Source organism: Canis lupus, chromosome 8 (assembly GCF_011100685.1).
Source record: "Canis lupus familiaris isolate Mischka breed German Shepherd chromosome 8, alternate assembly UU_Cfam_GSD_1.0, whole genome shotgun sequence".
In the NCBI taxonomy this organism is placed as follows: Eukaryota; Metazoa; Chordata; class Mammalia; order Carnivora; family Canidae; genus Canis; species Canis lupus.
This window is the reverse complement of record NC_049229.1, coordinates 13759509-13779484: the sequence shown is the minus strand read 5'-3', so window position 1 is coordinate 13779484 and position 19976 is coordinate 13759509. Positions and strand designations below refer to the sequence as shown.

Below are 19976 nucleotides of genomic sequence, written 5' to 3'. Positions count from 1 at the left end.
ATGCAAGGATCCTGATGTGGGCCTCAGTCCTGGAACTTCAGGATCATGCCCTGAGCTGAAGGCAGACGCTCAGCCATTGAGCCACTCAGGCATCCCTGTTTCAGTTTCTTGAGGAAGCAAGTAAAATAAAAATTCTACTTAAGTTTCACCTTCCGTAGGATGTCCCTCTTATTCTAATCATTAATACATTAATAAAACTAGGCTTTTTTTTAACTTGAGGAAGATATTCATATTTGAATTATTTTAGGTAAGATCTGTGAGAATTGTTTAAGTTGGAAATCTCATCATTTATAAAGTCATGCTTATGGTTAAATCCTTAAGCAATGAAAAAATCCTCAAACTAACTTTATCAATTTGAAATTAGGTAACACAGAAATTAATAAAGACCAAAGGGGAGATAGAAAAAAAAAAAGGACACGAAAAAGAGAGAGGAAGATCAATCTAGTTTGAGAGTTGGTAAATTTTTAACTTTTTAAAGAATTTTGTCTTTTTAAAGAATTATGATTTTACTTCCTGTGTTGCTGAGTACTGGTTTGAATATTTAGCTTTGGAAGGAAAACCTTGAATTTGATGGTCTTTTTGGAAAGGAATAGGATTGGAGACAGTCTTATAAAATAATAACTTCCTAGCATTTTTCTTCTACATTGCATACCTCGGTTAATGAAACTTTTTTTTTTTTTTTTTTTTTTTTTTTTTTTGCTAGCATAGGGGGATTTATAGGGTGGGAGTTTTTGTGTTATCTCCAGGAAAAACCTACATAGCATGGTCACATGGATTACTATGTAGTAGCAGTTAACAATATGAAGTCTCCCAATGTAATATATGATCATATGACTCTACCATTATTTCATATGTAAAATCCTAATCCTAATTTCTTGAGGGATTTATTTATACTAGCATGATGGAAGATAAAAGAGAAACAAGACACTTCTGCCCTTGGGAGTTTTATAATCTGGAGAAGTGGCAAGACAACAGAAAAATGGAATCAATTGTATACTGTTTTTTTATCCTTATTTATGTACTATATAAAAGCAGAAGCATGTGGACATCCATTTAAAAAGTGGGTGGGATAAAAATTGGACATTGAGATACCACAGATTTAATTTTTTCTTTTTCTTTCTTTTTTTTATTTTTTTAAGATTTTATTTATTCACGAGAGACAGAGAGAGAGAGAGAGAGAGAGAGAGACAGAAACACAGGCAGAGGGATAAGCAGGCTCCATGCAGGGAACCTGACTCCATCCCAGGTTTCCAGGATCAGGCCCTGGGCTGAAGGTGGCGCTAAACAGCTGAGCCACCTGGGCTGCCCAGATTTAATTTTCTTAAAGCACCTCTTTGATCAAAACCCATAATGTTTCACCAACCTTCAAGTTAAAAATCATTCAGACTGACTTTCAAGGTTCCAAAGGCCCTTCACAGTTTGTCTTTTTCCTCCACTCTTCCACAGTGGCCTATATGCAATCTTATTTCTTGCACTTACCAATAAGAATGTCCTTGGATTTATCCAGAAAGATTTCTTTAAGATCTTTGAACTAGCAATTTTTGTTGCCTCCTTCCTTAGAGAGTCTGCTCAAGCTAGAACTTTTCATGAAGCCTTATATCAAAAATCACGGTAAATAGAAAACACAAAATAAGAGGGTGGAAATAATTACTGCATTTATTTCTCACTTTGCTAATATTTTTCTTCAGCTTTACCTGAAGAGCCATTGACCCATTCGTTTTTTTCCCTCTTCCATCAAGTTATTACTCTCAATTATTTTTGGAGATTCTGATGCTTTTTCAAACTGCTTGGTTCCTTATATTTTCAAACATTTATTTCTTAAAACATTAAAACAGTTACTTTATATTTTGTGTCTAATCAAATATCTCAAGTCTTTATGGGTCAGATTCTGCTGGCTCTTGTCTGTAATGTTTTGTTTCCACATGTGCATTGTAAGTCTTGACTATTAACTGTCATTCCTCAGAACTTGATCTATGGAAATTTCTTTAGAGAGAATTTGCAAAGATGTGTACTTGTTTCTGCCATCCACCTGATTTCACTACCACCTGGGCCACTTTAAAAATCGTATGTTTTTTCAGGTTTTAAACTGTTTAGGCATTGGTTACGTGTTCTCAGGGTAGATTCATTTTCCCTTTCCACTCAACACCAAGGTCCAGATGAGCAGATTTCCATGCTACTTCTTTCTTTCTCCAATGTACCCTTTCCTGCCTTGATGTTTGAAGGTATAGCCTTTTGGAGTCCTAGCTTTTCAGAAAGGATTCGGCACATTGGGTGAGCCCTAGATATCACGTCCTGTCTCTCTCATCCAGCCCAACAATCAAACAGAAGCTCAAGACTCAACTAATGTTTGGCAGATCTGCTCCTTTATGACTTCAGCTCCTTGTATATATCTTCACTCTCCCAGCTATATAAAAAATTTCTTAAAGGTAGGGACCATAGAATGAATTGTTTCATATCTTCTAAATTGTTGCACACAGGAGGAACAGTATAATGCAGCAATAATGATAACAGTAACAGCGTTTACTACCTGACAGGCATTTTACTTGTCTCATATATATCATCCCACTTAATCTTCCTCACAGCCCTCAGACTCAGAGGTAGATGCTATCCACATATTACTGTTGGGAAACCTGAGGCCGCACTCAAACAGGGGGGCTAGTACTCCCCTCGAAGCAGACTGACTCCAGAGCCCACATTCCCTTTAATCATTATGCTACTGCCCAAGAGGACTTTTTTTTTTTTTTTTGAGGATAATAGTAGGAAATATCTCATAATAAGAACAAACTATGTTTGGAGTCTTATAAACCTTGTAGAAATTGGACATTATGTGGTAGTCCTTTCATAATTAAGTATAATGTTTTAGGAATATAAGGTGGTAGCAATGATGGAAGATTCACTGAAGAGAAAAATCACATGCCAGTGTTAAATGATAGATTAATGGCATCTAGCCAAATGACTCTTAATAAATCTTAGTCCAGAAGACAAAGAAATGATGTTATTAATGACAGAAACTTTCAAAGGTTCCTATATAAATATTAATGCTGAAAGTTCTTTTGGGAAGTGGAGTTTTAGCATTTTTTTTACCTCATTTAAAAAAATATTTTCTTAGAGATAGAAGACAAGAGAGTTAGCATTTCTATATAATTGATATTTTTAATAATAGCTTTATTGAGATATTTGCATATATAAAATTCATCCTTTTAAAAAATGGATGGATTCAGTGGATTTTAGTATATTCACTGTTACACAGCCATTCACCATGATCTAATTTCAGAAAATTTTCATCAGCCCCAGGAGAAAACCTCTTATATGATTGATATTTAACTTAGAAGTATTATCCTTGATTCAAATGGATACTAACTGATTTGTTATCATATTTAGCTAGTTCTTTAAGTCAGGCCAAGAATTGATTAAAAACCACTAGATTGAGAACACATTGCTTAAGTTAATTCTTCTCTTTTTAACTATTGAAATCCCCAAGCTTTTGATTTATAGATTTTTTTTTTTGATTTATAGATTTAAGTAATTCTTTATATCACAAACAAGCTATGGCTCAGCAAATATTTTCTTTAATATGAGGTTTTTGTTTTTAATATCAACACGATCTTTTTGTTAAGTTTTAGAAGAACTTTAAAATCTAACCTGTTTAAAATACCAAGAAAATAGTTCTAGGAGATGTCTGAGGTTTGCCTAGACACTTAAATTACTTTACCCTTTCATTTAAGATGCCAGTGACAGTGGGCGTTCTTACAAAACAGTCCTGGACCGTTGGAGAGAGTCTCTGCTTGCTTCTGCTAGTCTATCCCAAGTCTTTCTTCATCTCTCCACCTTGGATCGTAGTGTGATATGGTCTAAATCTATACTGAATGCTCGTTGCAAGATATGCCGAAAAAAAGGCGATGCTGAAAACATGGTACTTTGTGATGGCTGTGATCGGGGTCATCATACCTACTGTGTTCGACCAAAGCTCAAGGTATTTTTCCCCCTTCTACTTCTTAGATGAGGATTGAGTGATTGAGGTTTTGAGTGACAGATGATTAATAATCATTTCTGTGATTTGTCAGACTGTGCCTGAAGGAGATTGGTTTTGTCCAGAGTGTCGGCCAAAGCAACGTTCTAGAAGACTCTCCTCTAGACAGAGACCATCCTTGGAAAGTGATGAAGAGATGGAAGACAGTATGGGAGGTGAGGATGATGAAGTTGATGATGATGATGAAGAGGGTCAAAGTGAGGAGGAGGAGTATGAGATAGACCAAGATGAAGATGACTCTCAAGAAGAGGAAGAAGTCAGGTAAGTCCTAATATGCAATAAAATGAGAGTTTGTGAGTCATAACTAGACAATCTCTTGACTACTCAAAAACAAATGGAATGATTGGGGCCGATAACTTTTTAAAAACTGGTATATAATATAGTGTCCTTACGTTATCCTTGCTTTAGTATGATAAGCATTTGAAGTTATTCCTGAGGGAATGTAGTACCTATGTGAGTTTAGCCAGGTCATAAAATCCAATAGAAGTTGATGTTTGCGTAGGAATACCAATTCAGACCCCCATTAAGTTTGATTTTACTGAATTTTGTGCCTCCAGCGCAAAGAAACATTCCAAAGGATATTTATGAGATAAAGTGAATGCAATTTCCCAGTGCCCCTCTTGCTTTCTCAAGGAGGTATACTCAAATATGGGTGATCTTGGCATCTACAGAGAGAGAAAGAGATCTGCCAGGAAGCACATTATATTGTTAGACTCCTACCACATTAGCAGTTAGAAGCAACTTCTATACATAAGCAGGTATTCCGCAACTTAGCAAGCTGTGTCACTCAGGCCTAATGAATTGGGTGAGGACCTGGTTATTCCTGCTGTGGCAGCACTAGAGCATTCTCCCCTTTATTGGTCCCTAAGACCTCTCCACCTTTTTAACATCTGAACCCCATTCATGTGGAATCAGGAAAGTGAATTAAAGCAAGGGCAACTTCAAACTGACAAAGTACAAAAAGGCCAATCTGCAGAGGATAGAGAGAACTACCCTGCTTATTTTAATCAGGTTGTTTTTTAATAGCTCCAACTAGTAGGAACCATCGTCCTTGTAGATTATAAGGGCAGTATTTGTGTTAAACATAAAGATGATAAAGAATTTGGAAAATTCCAGGTAAACTGGAAGTCCAGGTATGGGGAAATGGATAAAAAGAGGCTCAGTAGGGTTGTTTCATCCTTGTCTATGACTTGAAGACAATTAAAAGATCGAACCTGGGGGGCCTGGCTGGCTCAGTCATTGAAGTGTGTAACTCTGGATCTGATCTTGGGGTTGTGAGTTCTAGCTGCATGTTGTGGGTAGAGTTTACTGAAAATAAAAGATTGAATCTAGTTTTGTATTTTACAGTAAGAATCAGAAGATGGCAGAAAGATTCTCAGCATGGTATTCAGGAACCACAGATTTAGGGCCTATTTTAGTTGCTGTCATTGACCAAAACTGTAAATTACCTCACCATCAATGATAATGAAAAGTAATGGTCTCCTGTAGCATAAGGACACCAAAGAAATATATGTAGAATCATTGGCTGAATAGTAGAACAAAGGGAATAGGGATAATTGTATGTGTATTCATTTCTCTGTAGAATAATCATGTTTTCTAACAATATTTACAGCCCACCAAAACGAGGAAGACCACAAGTCAGATTGCCAATTAAAACAAGAGGGAGAATTAGCACTTCTTTCTCAAGTCGTGGCCAACGACAAGATCCTGGAAGATACACTTCTCGGAGTCAGCAGAGTACACCCAAAACAACTGTTTCCTCTAAAACCACTGGTAGAAGCCTTAGAAAGATAAGGTCTGCTCCTCCAACAGAAACTAAATCTTTAAGAATTGCTGGTCGTTCTACTCGCCAGAGTTATGGCCCACTGCAAGCAGACGTATTTGTGGAACTACTTAGTCCTCGTAGAAAACGCAGAGGAAGGAAAAGTGCTAATAATACACCAGAAAATAGTCCCAACTTTCCTAACTTCAGAGTCATTGCCACAAAGTCAAGTGAGAAGTCAAGATCTCTAAATGTTACTTCAAAACTTTCTCTCCAAGATAGTGAATCCAAGAGAAGAGGAAGAAAAAGACAATCTACAGGTATAAAGAAGTCTAATTTAAATTCCTCTTACCTAAGAAAATGAAGTAATTTGCAAATATTGAATGTTGAGATATTTTGGATCATTTTTTAAAGGCTGTCACTAGGATATACAAGGTTATTAGCAACCTGGCCTAAAGCGTAATATTCATCAAAGGGGCAGCTATTTGGGGAATAAGGTAAATTATATTATGAGTATTTTTTAGTGATGTAGCAAAGTAGTTGTGAGAAATGACACATTTCATTCTTTTCCACCCTTTCCTGCTTTAAAACACAACATACTCATTATCACCTAGACAAGCTACATTGTCTTAGGGGTATTTGGTAAGGTTCCTATCTGATGTACTGATTTTGGGGGCAGGGGAGAGCTGGGGGAGTGATATTATCATTAGGGAGTGATCACCAGCCATCTTTTTAATTCTGATAATTGTTGTTTATAGTAATCTTTATCCAAATTTCTTTATTTATCTCTTCAATTCTATTTTTTCCTTTAATGCCAGTAGTAATAAAACTTTGCTATTCCAAAAAATGAAATTAGACATAAAAAACGATACTGTTCCTTGAAGAATTATAGATAGGTTGTATTGCATTATTCAAATACATGGCAGGATTAAGGAGTGCATTAGTGAAAGAATAGAAGACAGTTAGTCTGTTGATGCCATCACCAGACTGTCAGGTTTGGGGAGGCGGTGCATTGTATCAGGTAACTTAGCACCAGAGGTCTAATTTAGCTTTTCCTATCCCCTTATCTGTTTTGCTCTTCCCCAATTCTGAACTTCAAGCTATTTGGAAACATAGCATACCTAAAACATTTGTATTTTTTAAAAACTCTGCTCGGAAAAAAAATTGGGGAGGCACCTGGGTGGGTCAGTTAGTTGAATCATCTGCCTTTGGCTTGGGTCATGATCTCAGAATCCTGGGATTGAGACCTGAGTCATGGTCCCTCATGGGGAGCAACCTGGCCTAAAGCATAATATTGGTGGAGTGTCTGCTTCTTCCTCATCTCCTCCCCCCAACTTGTTATCTCTATCTCTTAAGTAAGTAAATAAAATATTTTTTAAAAATAAAGGAAAACATTTTGTTAATTGATTTGTGAAATTACTAACCTGGTTCCAATGACAAAGGGGGCAATGTATGGATTTACATTTAAGTAGAGAATTTAAACACCTGAATTCATAATATGAACTATGCTACCTTTTTCTACTAATTCATACACTTTAGATTTCGTTATATATACCTTAGGTTTTATGAGAAAGCATTTTGCTTTCAGAAATCCTCCATATAAAATTAAGACAAGAGATGCATTTGGGTAGCTCAGTTGGGGGACCAACTCTTGATTTTGGCTCAGGTTGTGACCCCAGGGTTGTGGGATCAAGCCCTCCCTCAGGCTCTGTGCTCATGCTCATCATGGAGTCTGCTCGTCCTCCCTCTGCTCCTTATCCACCTCCCTCTCTCATGCACTCTCTCCCCTCAAATGAATCAATAAATAAAATTAATGATAATCTTTTATTTTATTGTTAAACATCTAATTTCTACCATGCAAGGTAATTTATAAAGAGGTCTACTTGCTAGATCTGAAAAGATTGTTTTCCTAATGATGTGTTTCAGAAAATTCTGCAGAATTGCTTGCTTTTTATTATAGTTGAAAATAGATTTTTAATAAAATGGGCTAAAATATAATCTATAAACTTTCTGTTCAAGGAATTTTATATTACAGTGTTTTTACAATATGTTCCCAGTGAATGTTTAATTAATTCAGAAATTTTATGATGAAAAGGAAACAGTGGAGGCACCTGGCTGGCTCAGTCAGTGGAGCATACGACATTTGAGTGCCACATTGGATATAGAGACTAATTAAAAATAAAATCTTTAGGGGCGCCTGACTGGCTCAGTTAGAAGAGCATAGGACTCTTCATCTTGAGGTTGGGAGTTCAAGCCCCACCTTTGGTGTAGAGGTTACTTAAGTAGACTTTTTTTTAAATTAATAATCATAAAAATAATAAAAATTGATAATAAAATCTTTTTTAAAACAAAAAGAGAGGGATCCCTGGATGGCCCAGCAGTTTAGTGCCTGCCTTCAGCCCCAGGGCATAATCCTGGAGTCCCAGGATTAAGTCCCCAGTCAGGCTCCTTGTATGGAGCCTGCTTATCCCTCTGCCTGTGTCTCTGCCTCTCTCTGTGTGTCTCTCATGAATAAGTAAATAAAATCTTTAAAAAAAAAATAAAAAAAGAGGGCAGCTTGGGTGGCTCAGCAGTTTAGCGCCGCCTTCAGCCCCCGGCATGATCCTGGAGACCCAGGATCGAGTCCCACATCGGGCTCCCTGCATGGAGCCTGCTTCTCCGCCTCTCTCTCTGCATCTCTCATGAATAAATAAATAAAATCTTTTAAAAAATTAAAAAATAAAAAATAGAGTGAACATTAGATTTTCATATTTCAGAATGTAGGCTAATTTATCTCATTAATTACATATATAGAATGTTAATTTTCTGTTTGAAGATAGGCTGTATTTATATACCTGTTTAGCTTGTAGTGATCAAATAATTTTCTTTGTCATCACCTAAAATTTATTTATTTAGAATCGTCTCCTATGACCCTGAATCGAAGGAGTTCAGGCCGACAAGGAGGAGTTCATGAATTGTCTGCTTTTGAACAACTTGTTGTGGAACTGGTACGGCATGATGACAGCTGGCCTTTTTTGAAACTCGTTTCCAAAATCCAGGTAATATTATTAGACTCGATAAGACGTATTCATGAATATTATCTGATTTAGTCTGCATGGCAGTCAAAACATCCATTAGTCACGATACACTTTGCTTTTTAAACACTTGGAAAGTTAGTTTCTAAATTGAAAAAAAAGGGGATTAGAGAACATCCTCGGCTCAGTTCCTTCCAATCCTATGACTGATTCTCATGAAAAATGACAGTATGTTGTGTTGTAATAGCTTCAATGTTTTTATTCTATGTAATGAATATGAATAGATTTAATTCAACTGTGTACTATTGATATTTCTGTTATGTAAAACAGCTGTTCTCAAACTGTAGCATACACTAAAATCACCTGGGATGTCTTGTTAAAACGCAGGTTACTAGGCCTCATTCCAGAGTTCTTGATTCACTAGATCTGCAATGATGCTGATGGGGCTGGTCTGGAGACCACTGTGTGAGAAAGATAGGGACTCTTAGAAAACAAAGAGGGCCTAAAACTAAGGCATTTGAGATGGTGCTGGAGTTATTTATATACGTGGGGCAAGTATGATGTGCTACAGCAGATATGACAGTGTTATACTGCTATAATAGAAGTTATAATGGTCTTCCAGAAGTAGAGAAAAAAAGGAGATTGATTTGAGCTTTTCAGAGGGAGAGAATACCAGGAATTTGAAAGTTTGTTATGGAAGAACTGTTTGGTCCGGTCATTAAAGATGGGTGGAATTTCAACAGTGAGAAATGGAATAAGAAAAGGGAAAAGGGCATGATAAGTTAAAGACCCAGAAATGAAAATATGGGAAATGATGGGAAGTTTGAATGGAGCAAAGGGTGTGTTAGAGAGATTTCTGGAGCAAGAATGTGAAGGATTAATTACCATTGAATAGCATCCTATAAAAATTAAATCTGTTTGACTCTAATTCATTTTTCCTGAGTAGTTTTTGTGCTAAATAAGTTTTATTATGTACATTTTATTATTTATTACAAATGCAGTAATGCTCATTAAATAACTGTATAGATACATATATGTTTCTCTTTATTTTTTTATAGAAATATTTTCTTCCCTTTTTTTTAAGATTTTATTTATTTATTCATGAGAGAGACACAGAGAGGGGGCAGAGACACAGGCAGAGGGAGAAGTAGGCTCCACACAGGGAGCCCAAGATGGGACTTGATCCTGGATCTTCAGGATCAGGCCCTGGGCTGAAGGCGGCGCTAAACCACTGGACCACCCGGGCTGCCCATATGTTTCTCTTTAGAGAGAAATAGAGTACACAAGCAAAATCACAAACTTTTTCTTTTCACAATAAGTTAACATTTTTTGTAGTATCAAATAAGCTTCTACAACGTTATAGTGACTGAAATATATTATGTGGTTTTAATGGGATCGTAGTATTCAAAGGTTAATATTCCGTTGCTTTTAAGTGCAAAACTTTCACATATTTGACCACTTATCTCTGATAAATCTTCTATAGGAGAGATATATTTGAATTATTTTACAGGTCCCGGACTATTACGACATCATCAAAAAGCCCATTGCCTTAAATATAATTCGTGAAAAAGTGAACAAATGTGAATATAAATTAGCATGTAAGTAATTTATGTTTTCCTCTAATATTTTTGCTTAAAGAGGTAAAGACTGTGGTTTTTTTTTGTGTGATTTAAATGATGTATATTAATGTGATTGTGTAGATGGCATCCCAAGAGGTCTCTTAAAATGTTTGTCTATGGATATGGAGATGAAAGATACTGGGTAGGAACTGAATGAGTTAAATATTTTGTAGAATCTGGTCTTAATAGAAGTTCTGTGTAATCATCTAATGTTCCTAATTATGTAATTGCATAGTTTCAATAGAACAATTATAAAGCATTTTAGTTAATAATTTTAAGTTTTAGTTCTGCTACCTTGTTGTTTCAGAGGCTTCAATTTCTAAAGAAAAGGGTGGGCTTCGTTTTCTTAATGACATTTCCAGATATGATACAACAAAAATTATAATTTATGTACTTTTATTCTAATTTCTTTGGTTTTTTTCTTTCTAGCGGAATTTATTGATGATATTGAGTTAATGTTTTCGAACTGCTTTGAGTACAACCCTCGTAACACAAGTGAAGCAAAAGCTGGAACTAGGCTTCAAGCATTTTTTCATATTCAGGCTCAAAAACTTGGACTACATGTCACTCCCGGGAATGTGGATCAAGTTAGCACACCACCAGCTGCAAAAAAGTCACGAATCTAATTTTGTCCTTCTAAAGGATATATTTGAGGAAAACAAATTGTTCATGAAAATGGAACATTAAATCATGCTCAAAAGCAGACATATATATATAAAGCAATAACAACTGATTGACCACACTGAAGTGTGGCCTGCACTATATTCTCAATTTTAATATTAAGCACTCAGGAGAATGTAGGAAAGATTTCCTTTGCTACAGTTTTGCTCAGCATCTAATAAGTTTGATAGATGTATTGGATATAGTACTGGTTTACAGAGGTTTTTGTACATTTTGAGATCATTCATGTGTCCCAATATCTTTGAAAATATTTTTTCATCTGTGATTTATTTTGTCATTGATTTTTTTTTAGAAGTGTGGTATTAAAGGAGATTTATCTAAACGGATAAATCTTCTATAGCACAGTTTAGAAAAGTATATATGTCTAAGAATTGTTTAATGAGCACATTCTTTCAACACTACACATGAATGAATCCAATTTTATATCCTTGAAGTGCTGTACCAGTGCTGGCTGGAGGTATTAAGTCTGAGTTTATTAACTAGATATTTATTTAGCATTCAAAATAATTTGTGAATTTGTTTTGTATTTATAAAATTTGTACCTGGAAAATGTTCTTTAATTTTTTAAACATTTTACTGTGTTTTTGTTTTATTTCTCTAACTTCCTTAATGATCAATCAATAAAAGGTAACACCCTCCCTTTTCCCTGACAGTTCTTTCAGTTTTACAGAACTGTATTACAAGTTTCTATGTACAACTTTTTAAGTGTACAAATAAAATGATACATGTTTTTCAAGTATTCTGAATCTGGAATTTTTACAAATCAGAATTGAACTATTACATGTGATCCATACAGACCATCAGAACTAATGTTTTATTGTACCTGCGTCTGTAAGGCAGTGATTTGCACCTTTTTCAGCCCAGACCCTTGAGGAGTAAGATATCTCCATTAGTAACAGTAACCATCTGTGACAGGGATTCTCAGAGTAAAAGGAGGAAAGAAAGTATAGGATATGCCAGGTAAGTTAAAAAACACCACTCAGAAATTTCTTTTAAATAAAATAGGAAGTGCTGTTTCTTAGGTGTGGAAGATACATAGGGCCTCAGTTTCATGGGGGTGGCAGGGACAGGGGAACAGGGGGCAGAGAATCTCAAGCAGACTTAAGAGTTGCTGTTCCTTTTCAGGATGCAAAAGGCAGGTGTCCTCTCCAGGGCTTTATTGGAAGGCAGTAGAATCATCCCTCTATTTTCTCATCTAAAATCTTGACAGACGGGGGTGGGGGGAAAAATAAAAATAAAAGAAATAAAATCTTGACAGTACTATATTCTCATTTAATTAGGCTTGTTTATTGGGTAGTTACCCCTGTTTTGTGTCTTTCTCATTTGCTTTGAGATGATCGACTCTGGATTCTTTGCATGAATATCATCACAACTGTAACTTTTGGTAAATTTGTAATCATTTCATATGCCAATTGTTTAATGAGCACATTAAATTTCTTAGAAAATCTTATTTAATAGTAGTTAGATGTTTAGGAGAGAATTCTAAAATATAATTGCACTTCCATAGTAAATTATCTGAGGGGCGCCTGGGTGGCTCAGTCAGTTAAGCGTCTGCCTTTGGCTCAGGTCGTGATCCCAGGGTTCTGGGACAGAGCCCCATGTCAGCCTTGTGCAGGCTCCCTGCTCAGTGGGAAGCCTGCTTCTCTCTCTTCCTCTGCCACTCCCCCTGCTTGTGCTCACTTGCTCACTTGCTCTGTCAAAATCTTTTTTAAAAAATAAGTTATCTGATTACTTAATATTCTTCACTTTTTAATATTAATAACTTTTATATATTTGCTCTTCTAAACACTAAGAAGGGAAATTTTTTACTGAATTATTGAGTCTGAAAGTCTGTCTGAATGTCTTAAAACTTGGTAATTTAGGAACACCTGGGTGTTCCTGAGTGCTCAGTTAAGTGTCCGATCTCAGGGTCATGAGATCAAGCACTGTGTTGGGCTCCCCATTCAGCAAGGAGTCTGCTTGAGATTCTCTGCCCCCTGTTCCCCTGTCCCTGCCACCCCAAGGCTCACAGTCTTTTCGCTCTTTCTCTCTCTCTAAAATAATCTTTTAAAAAGTTGGCAATTTATATGTTGCCTTTCTCAGACTCAGTTAAATAAGACATTGCTTTTTAATCTGCCTGGCCAGATTTTCTTAGATACAAAAATCATTACTTATTCATATACATACCAGCAGTAATTGAAATCTTGCACAGCAACAAGGCTCAAATGCAAGGACACATATTAGTAGCTAGGAATGTAATGTTGACCAAGAAAATAGCATTTTCAACTCCTATTTTGATTTTACATTTTTCTTAAAGGAAAAAGGACTACAAAAGGAATGAGTGGAACAAAAACATGATTGAGAAAACTGAAGTCCAAGATAGTCAAGGAGAATTTCAGTCTGCTTGTTACCACTTCCAGGTTCAGTCTCTAACCTCAGATAAATTATATTTCTAAAAGCACTTGATTTGTAATTGCAAGACAGAGCCAAAAGGGAAAGAAATTAACACATCCTGTAACATGCCAAGCCCTTAATATAAAATTTTATATCCTTCATACCTAATAACTATGGGAAATGCTTTTTATGTTTTGTGAGGTTTTTTTAAGGTTGACAGATTGATCTATTTGAGAGAGTACACACACACGTGCGTGCTTGCAAGCAGGGGATGGGCAGAGGGAGAGGGAAAAGGAAAGAATCCCAAGTAGACTCCATGCTGAGTGAGCATGGAGCCCCATGTGGGGCTCACTCCCATGACCCTGAGATCATGACATGAGCCAAAATCGAGTCCCATGCTCAACCAACTGAGCCACCCAGGCGCCCTGGGAAATGTTTTTTATGTTAAATAAGGCAATTCTGGGGGCACCTGGGTGGCTCAGCAGTTGAGGTGCTGCCTTTGGCTCAGGTCATGATCCCAGGGTCCTGGGATTGAGTCCCACATTGGGCTCCCTGCAGGGAGTCTGCTTCTCCCTCTGCCTATGTCTCTGGCTCTTTAAAAAATAGATAAGGCAATTCTGTAAGGATTTTTGCTGTTATTCTCTCCATTTTTCAAGTGAGGTTTAGACTCAGATAATTTTTTTTTTTGTAGGTACTTACCCAAGATTACAGAGTAATTGACACCAGGCTTTCAAAGTTCTGTATTTCCAATACACTAGGCTACCTCCAGGAAGAAGAAGGATAAGCAGATTTACCTCTGTGATCAATATAAAAGAGTGAGCAGAAGGCAAAATAGAGAATGTGTATGTAGATGTATCCATGTCAGACAGTAGTCTACATCACGTTTTTCAAAGATTTATTCATTGTAAACACATGATTATTTTCCTTCCTCATTCGTAGTTTCTAAGGCTCTCTGTCCTATTATTTAGCCATGTGCTCAGAATATGTATTTAAGGGAGCATGAGTACTAAAAAAGCTGCTGTCTTCCAAACTTTGGATTTAGGTCCTATGCATATTTGGCTACAGATCCAATTCATACTGGCTATAGGATCCTTACTAATATTTTGGCATATTTGGATGTGTGAGAAGCAGAAATTTAATACCTATGCCATGCTTTGAAAATCGTCTTCCAATATAGTTCATTCTCTAATTTGTTTGCTATTTTTTTCCAGTGCTAAAATATTTAAATATTTTAGGCTTTCTCAGGAGAAGAAGAGGTATGGTGAGTTGCACACATGTGGGCTCACAGTTTTAATTTTTTTAAAAAATGGGCAGAGCCCTAGGTTAATTTCATTAACAACCTGAAGAAAATTGCGCATAAACTACATTTTCCACGTTAGCTCTGTATACTCACAGTTCAAGTGGGTTTACTATGGTAACAGTATCAGAGCAAATCTCTAGATTAGAAAAAACATGCAGGAATATCAGCCTATTAGTAATTCAATGGTATACAATGACCAAGCAGCCTTTAATCTTTCTTTCTTTTTTTTTTTAAAGATTGATTTATCTATTTATGATAGACAGAGAGAGAGGCAGAGACACAGGAGAGAGAAGCAGGCTCCATGCCAGGAGCCTGATGTGGGACTCGATCCCGGGACTCCAGGATCGCGCCCTGGGCCAAAGGCAGGCGCCAAACCGCTGAGCCCCCCAGGGATCCCCCCTTTAATCTTTCTATTCATTCTCTGTATCTGCAGAAGTTTTGTCTTGAGAGCCAATGACACTTTGTATCAAATTTGAGAAAAATATATTCAGAGCATTGATGAACAAATAACTGAGTGTAAAATTTAAAGCTGTGATTTAAGCCTTTGATCTGGTCAATATTATACATATATTTTCTCCAGGAATACAAAGAGCTTACTCCTCCTAGTTATAAAATTAATAAACAGCCATTGTCCAAAAAATAGAACTCAGTAAAATACAAAATAGAAATAAATTTGATGTATAATTTTTTTTTTTTTTTTTTTTTTTTTTTTTTTTTAATTTGATGTATAATTTTTCAAATTAGTTTCTTCAGCAAAAATGGGATCGTGGCATACAAATCCTATTTTTTTATTTAAATTCAATTAATTTACATATTATTAGTTTCAGAGGTATCAGTGATTCATCAGCTGCATATAACACCCAGTGCTCATCACGTCATGTGCCCTCCTTAATGTCCATCACCCAGTTACCCCATCCCCCAACCCAACTCCCCTCCAGCGACCCTCAGTTTGTTTCCTATGATAAGAGTCTCTTATGGTTGGTCTTCCTCTGATTTTGTCTAGTTTTATTTTTCCCTCTTCCCCTATAATCCTGTTTCGTTTCTTAAATTCCACATAACAAGTGAGATCATATGATAATTGTCTTTCTCTGACTACAAATCCTATTTCAAGCAGCTTTTTTCACTTAGTACAATACATTGTAGATACCTCTGTTCATTTTGTGCTGTCCAATATTCCACTGCATCTAAGACCTCATTGGGAAACTTCTCTGCTATAAACAACTAGAAAAGTGAACAAAATATACCAAACCTTTCATAGATTGGACAATAATCAATACAGAACTGTCATCTGCAAGATCTCCCTATTGCTGGAATTATCTTCCTAAATAATAAAACTAAGCCACTCAATTTCTTACTTATAAGTTTCCTTTCCTTTCACCTCCAATGGGATTAGCTTGGCCTGCACAATATGACACCATTCTGTCAGCCTCATCTTTTACTTGCCACTACACCATCTACATGTTGGTCCCTGTCACACTAGCCTCTATTGTTTCTCAGGTATTAGGCCTCTTTTAAGGCTTCATGCCTTTTCACTTGCTATGCCTTCCACCTGAAATGTCTTTCTGCCACTTCCAGCCTGAAGCTGATAAACTAAAAACATCCAGAACACAGTTTGTTTGGAATGATGAAAAGTTCCAGAAATTGATAGGTGTGATGGTTGCATGACAGTATGACTGTACTTAATGACACTGAATGCAACACTTAAAAATGGTTAAAATGGAAACTTCACATGCACCTGCCTGACTCAGTTGGTGGAACATTGAGACTTTTCATCTCACGGTCATGAGTTCGATCCCCATGTTGAGCAGAGTTTATTTTAAAAATAAACATAAAATGGAAACTGTAATGTGTATATTTTACAGTAAGTTTTTAAATGGTAAGTTTATGTTATGTGTATTTTACCATGATAAAATATATAAATTTTTTAAACACCCAGAAATGTCAACTAAAACACAATGAGCATCTGTTTAAATTCATAGCCGAATGCACAAGGGTGGTTGAAAAACCATTCTGGCAGTCACATGAGCTGAAGATACAGCTATGCCAGTGAGGGTAGGCTGCTGGTAAAGGAAAGCTGGTGGTCTTAATACTACAGGGAGTTGGACTATAAAACCTACATAGAGATTAATTCTGGGGCTCATTCAAATTAGATCTGAACTGAAAACGCATGTAAAGCTAAAACCCTCATAAGACTATACATTTTTTGCAAATATAGACAGGAGGCACCTGGGTGGCTCAGTTGGTTAAGCATCTAATTTCGTCTCAGGTTATGATCTCAGGATCCCGAAATTGAGCCCTGTATACTACCACCACCACCCCCAGCAGGGAGTCTGTTTCTTCCTCTACCCCTCTCCCAACTCATGCTCTCTCTCTCTCTTTCTTAAATAAATAAATAAATAAATAAATAAATAAATAAATAAATAAATAAATAAATAAATAATTTTTTTAAAAAAAAAAAAGGAAGGAAAATGTAGAGTGGAACAGTATTTGGCTAACTCAGTAAAGCATATGACTCGATCTCTGGGTTGTGAGTTTGAGCCCCATGTTCAGTATAGAGATTACTTTAAAAAATGAAAGAAAGGAAAGAAAAAGAAAGAAGTAGAAATGTAGACTGGGGGGAAAATTGCCAAAGTGTCCAAAAGCCTATAAGGAGAAAAAACAACTTTAAAAATTAGCTTTAGGCAGACTTCCACTTCTAGGATAATGAAGTAAGTAAGCATTCTTTTCCCTAATCCTCCCGCTATAACACTAAAAACTAAAATCCCTAGATGTTATGTATAAAGCAAACTTAAGGCTGAAAGTTGAAGAGAAGGGAGACTGACTAGGGACCTTGGGATCTGAGGAAAGAACAATGAATTCCCTGGGTTTTCTATTTGGCTCATATATCCAGACAATACTGACGAGGGCGACGACTGGATGTTCGATATGGCACAAATCTTTTTGTAGCCAAAGGACCAGCAAAGGAGCAACCTAGTAAGACAAAACATTTAGACAATAACCAGTCTGTTTCAGCCAAACACCACAGACAAAAACGGGCCTTACCCACACCCAGCAATAATCAAGTGGGGAGCCTAGACTTCTACTCATAAGGATAAAATTGGGTGCCCCATCACCTCCACTAGAGTGGTGTCTGCAAAGACCAAGAAGGGAGCCTGGACTTTCATCCTTACCAGTCAGTAATGACATATTTCCCTGCTCCCCGGCAGTGGAATGCCTACACTCATGCCACTGACCAGCAATAATGGAAACCCCATTTCTCGTGTCATGAGAGGCTGAGTGGGAAACAGATTTCTACTGCATCTGGCGATTTCAAGGCAGTTCCCAGGCTTTCCTTACCAGTGGGATCAGAGAAAGCTAGCTAAGAAAGACTTAAATAAGGTCCAGAATCTTACAATATGAAAATATCCATGTTTCAGTCAAAAATTACACCACAAACCAAGAATATCTCGAACTGAATGAAAAAGAGAAAGATGCCAACACCAAGACGACACATTAGAATTATGCGACAAAGCTTTTATTTTTTTTAAAGATTTTATTTATTCATGAGAGACAGAGGCAGAGACACAGGCAGAGGGAGAAGCAGACACAGGCAGAGGGAGAAGCAGGCTCCTCACGGGGATCCCGATGTGGGACTCAATCCCAGGACCCCGGGATCAGGAAGGTAGACACTCAACCACCAAGCCACCCAGGTGATAAAGATTTTAAAGCAGCCATGACAAGGACACCTGGGTGGCTCAGTTAACCGTTTCTGTTCAGGTCATGATTAACCAGTCAGGAGGTACGGAGCCCTGAGTTGGGCTCCCTGCTCAGTGGGGAGTCCACTACTTTCCCCCTCTCCCCTCCCTCTACTTTTTCTCTCTCTCTGAAATAAGTAAATAAATCTTTAAAAATAAAAATAATAATAAAGCAGCCATGATGAAAATGCTTCAATCAGCAACCACAAACATACCTGAAACAAAAAAATAAAAGAGTTTCAGTTTTCTATTGCTACTGTAGCAAATTGCCACAAATTTAGCCCCTTAAATTATGCAAGCTTATTAGTTGTAGGTTAGAAGTCCAACACAGCAGGACGCCTTGGTGGCTCAGTGGTTGAGTGCCTGCCTTCAGCCCAGGGCATGATCCTGGAGACCTGGGATCGAGTCCCATATCGGGCTTCCTGCAGGGAGCCCGCTTCTCCCTCTGCCTGTGTCTCTGTCTCTCTGTGTGTGTCTCTCATGAATAAATAAATAAAATCTTTTAAAAAAAAAAAAAAGTCTGACACAACTCTCACAGATTAAAATAGTTTTCAGAGAACTACTTTCCTTTCTGATGTCTCTAGGGAAGAATGCATTTCCATGCTCTTACCAGCTTCTAGAAGTCACCCACAATCCTTGGCTCATGGCCTCCATCTTCAGATCTACCAACATTTCTCTGCGCCTTTTTTCAATAGTTACATCTTCCTCTGACTGCTGCCAGGGAATTTTCCCTGATTTTAAAAACCGATTTGGGTAGGTTATATCTGCCCGGACAATTCAGGATAATCTCCCCATTCAAGACCCTTAAATTAATCGCATTTTAGAAGTCTCTTTTGCCATGTAAAGTAACATGTAAGGATTCCAGGGATTAGGATGAGAACATCTTTGAAGAAGAAATAGGGGAAAGAGGGTATACATAAGCCCTAACAAATCAATAATTATGTACAATTTAAAGAGTCCAAATATACTGTTTAAAAAAATAGAACAACAATAAAAAAAGAAATGGCCAGAGACTGGGAGGAAGAGACAGTAAGAGGGTTAAATGGAGCACAGGGGCTTTTTAGGGCAGTGAAATTATCCTGTATGATTCTGTAATGGTGGCTACTTTTCATTATAGATTTCTTAAAACCCGTAGAATGTACCACACAAAGAGTGAATCCTAATGTAAACTATGGGCTTTAGTTAATAATACTGTATCAATATTGGTTTATCAGTTATAACAAATGTCCCACACTAATGGAAGATGTTACTAATAGGGAAAACTGGGGATGGGGGTTAAGAAGTATGTGAGAATGCTCTGTACTTTTCTGCTCTACTTTTTTTTTTTTTTTTTTTTTTTATGATAGTCACACAGAGAGAGAGAGAGAGGCAGAGACATAGGCAGAAGGAGAAGCAGACTCCATGCACCGGGAGCCCGATGTGGGGTTCGATCCCGGGTCTCCAGGATCGCGCCCTGGGCCAAA

General features: G+C 37.0%; 1 protein-coding gene across 3 annotated transcripts in view; it reads left to right on the top strand.

The window, feature by feature from the left end:
• BAZ1A (bromodomain adjacent to zinc finger domain 1A) overlaps nt 1–11845 on the top strand; it is an 89520-nt gene extending 77675 nt beyond the window's left edge. For all 3 annotated transcript variants that reach the window (XM_038544479.1, XM_038544480.1, XM_038544478.1), the window contains 6 exons: nt 3726–3973; nt 4065–4291; nt 5643–6112; nt 8688–8830; nt 10317–10404; nt 10855–11845. In XM_038544479.1, coding sequence (XP_038400407.1) covers nt 3726–3973; nt 4065–4291; nt 5643–6112; nt 8688–8830; nt 10317–10404; nt 10855–11051 — 1373 coding nt within the window. In that variant the 3' untranslated portion in view covers nt 11052–11845. The remainder of the gene's footprint in view (nt 1–3725; nt 3974–4064; nt 4292–5642; nt 6113–8687; nt 8831–10316; nt 10405–10854) is intronic.
• The last annotated feature ends 8131 nt before the right edge of the window (nt 11846–19976 follow it).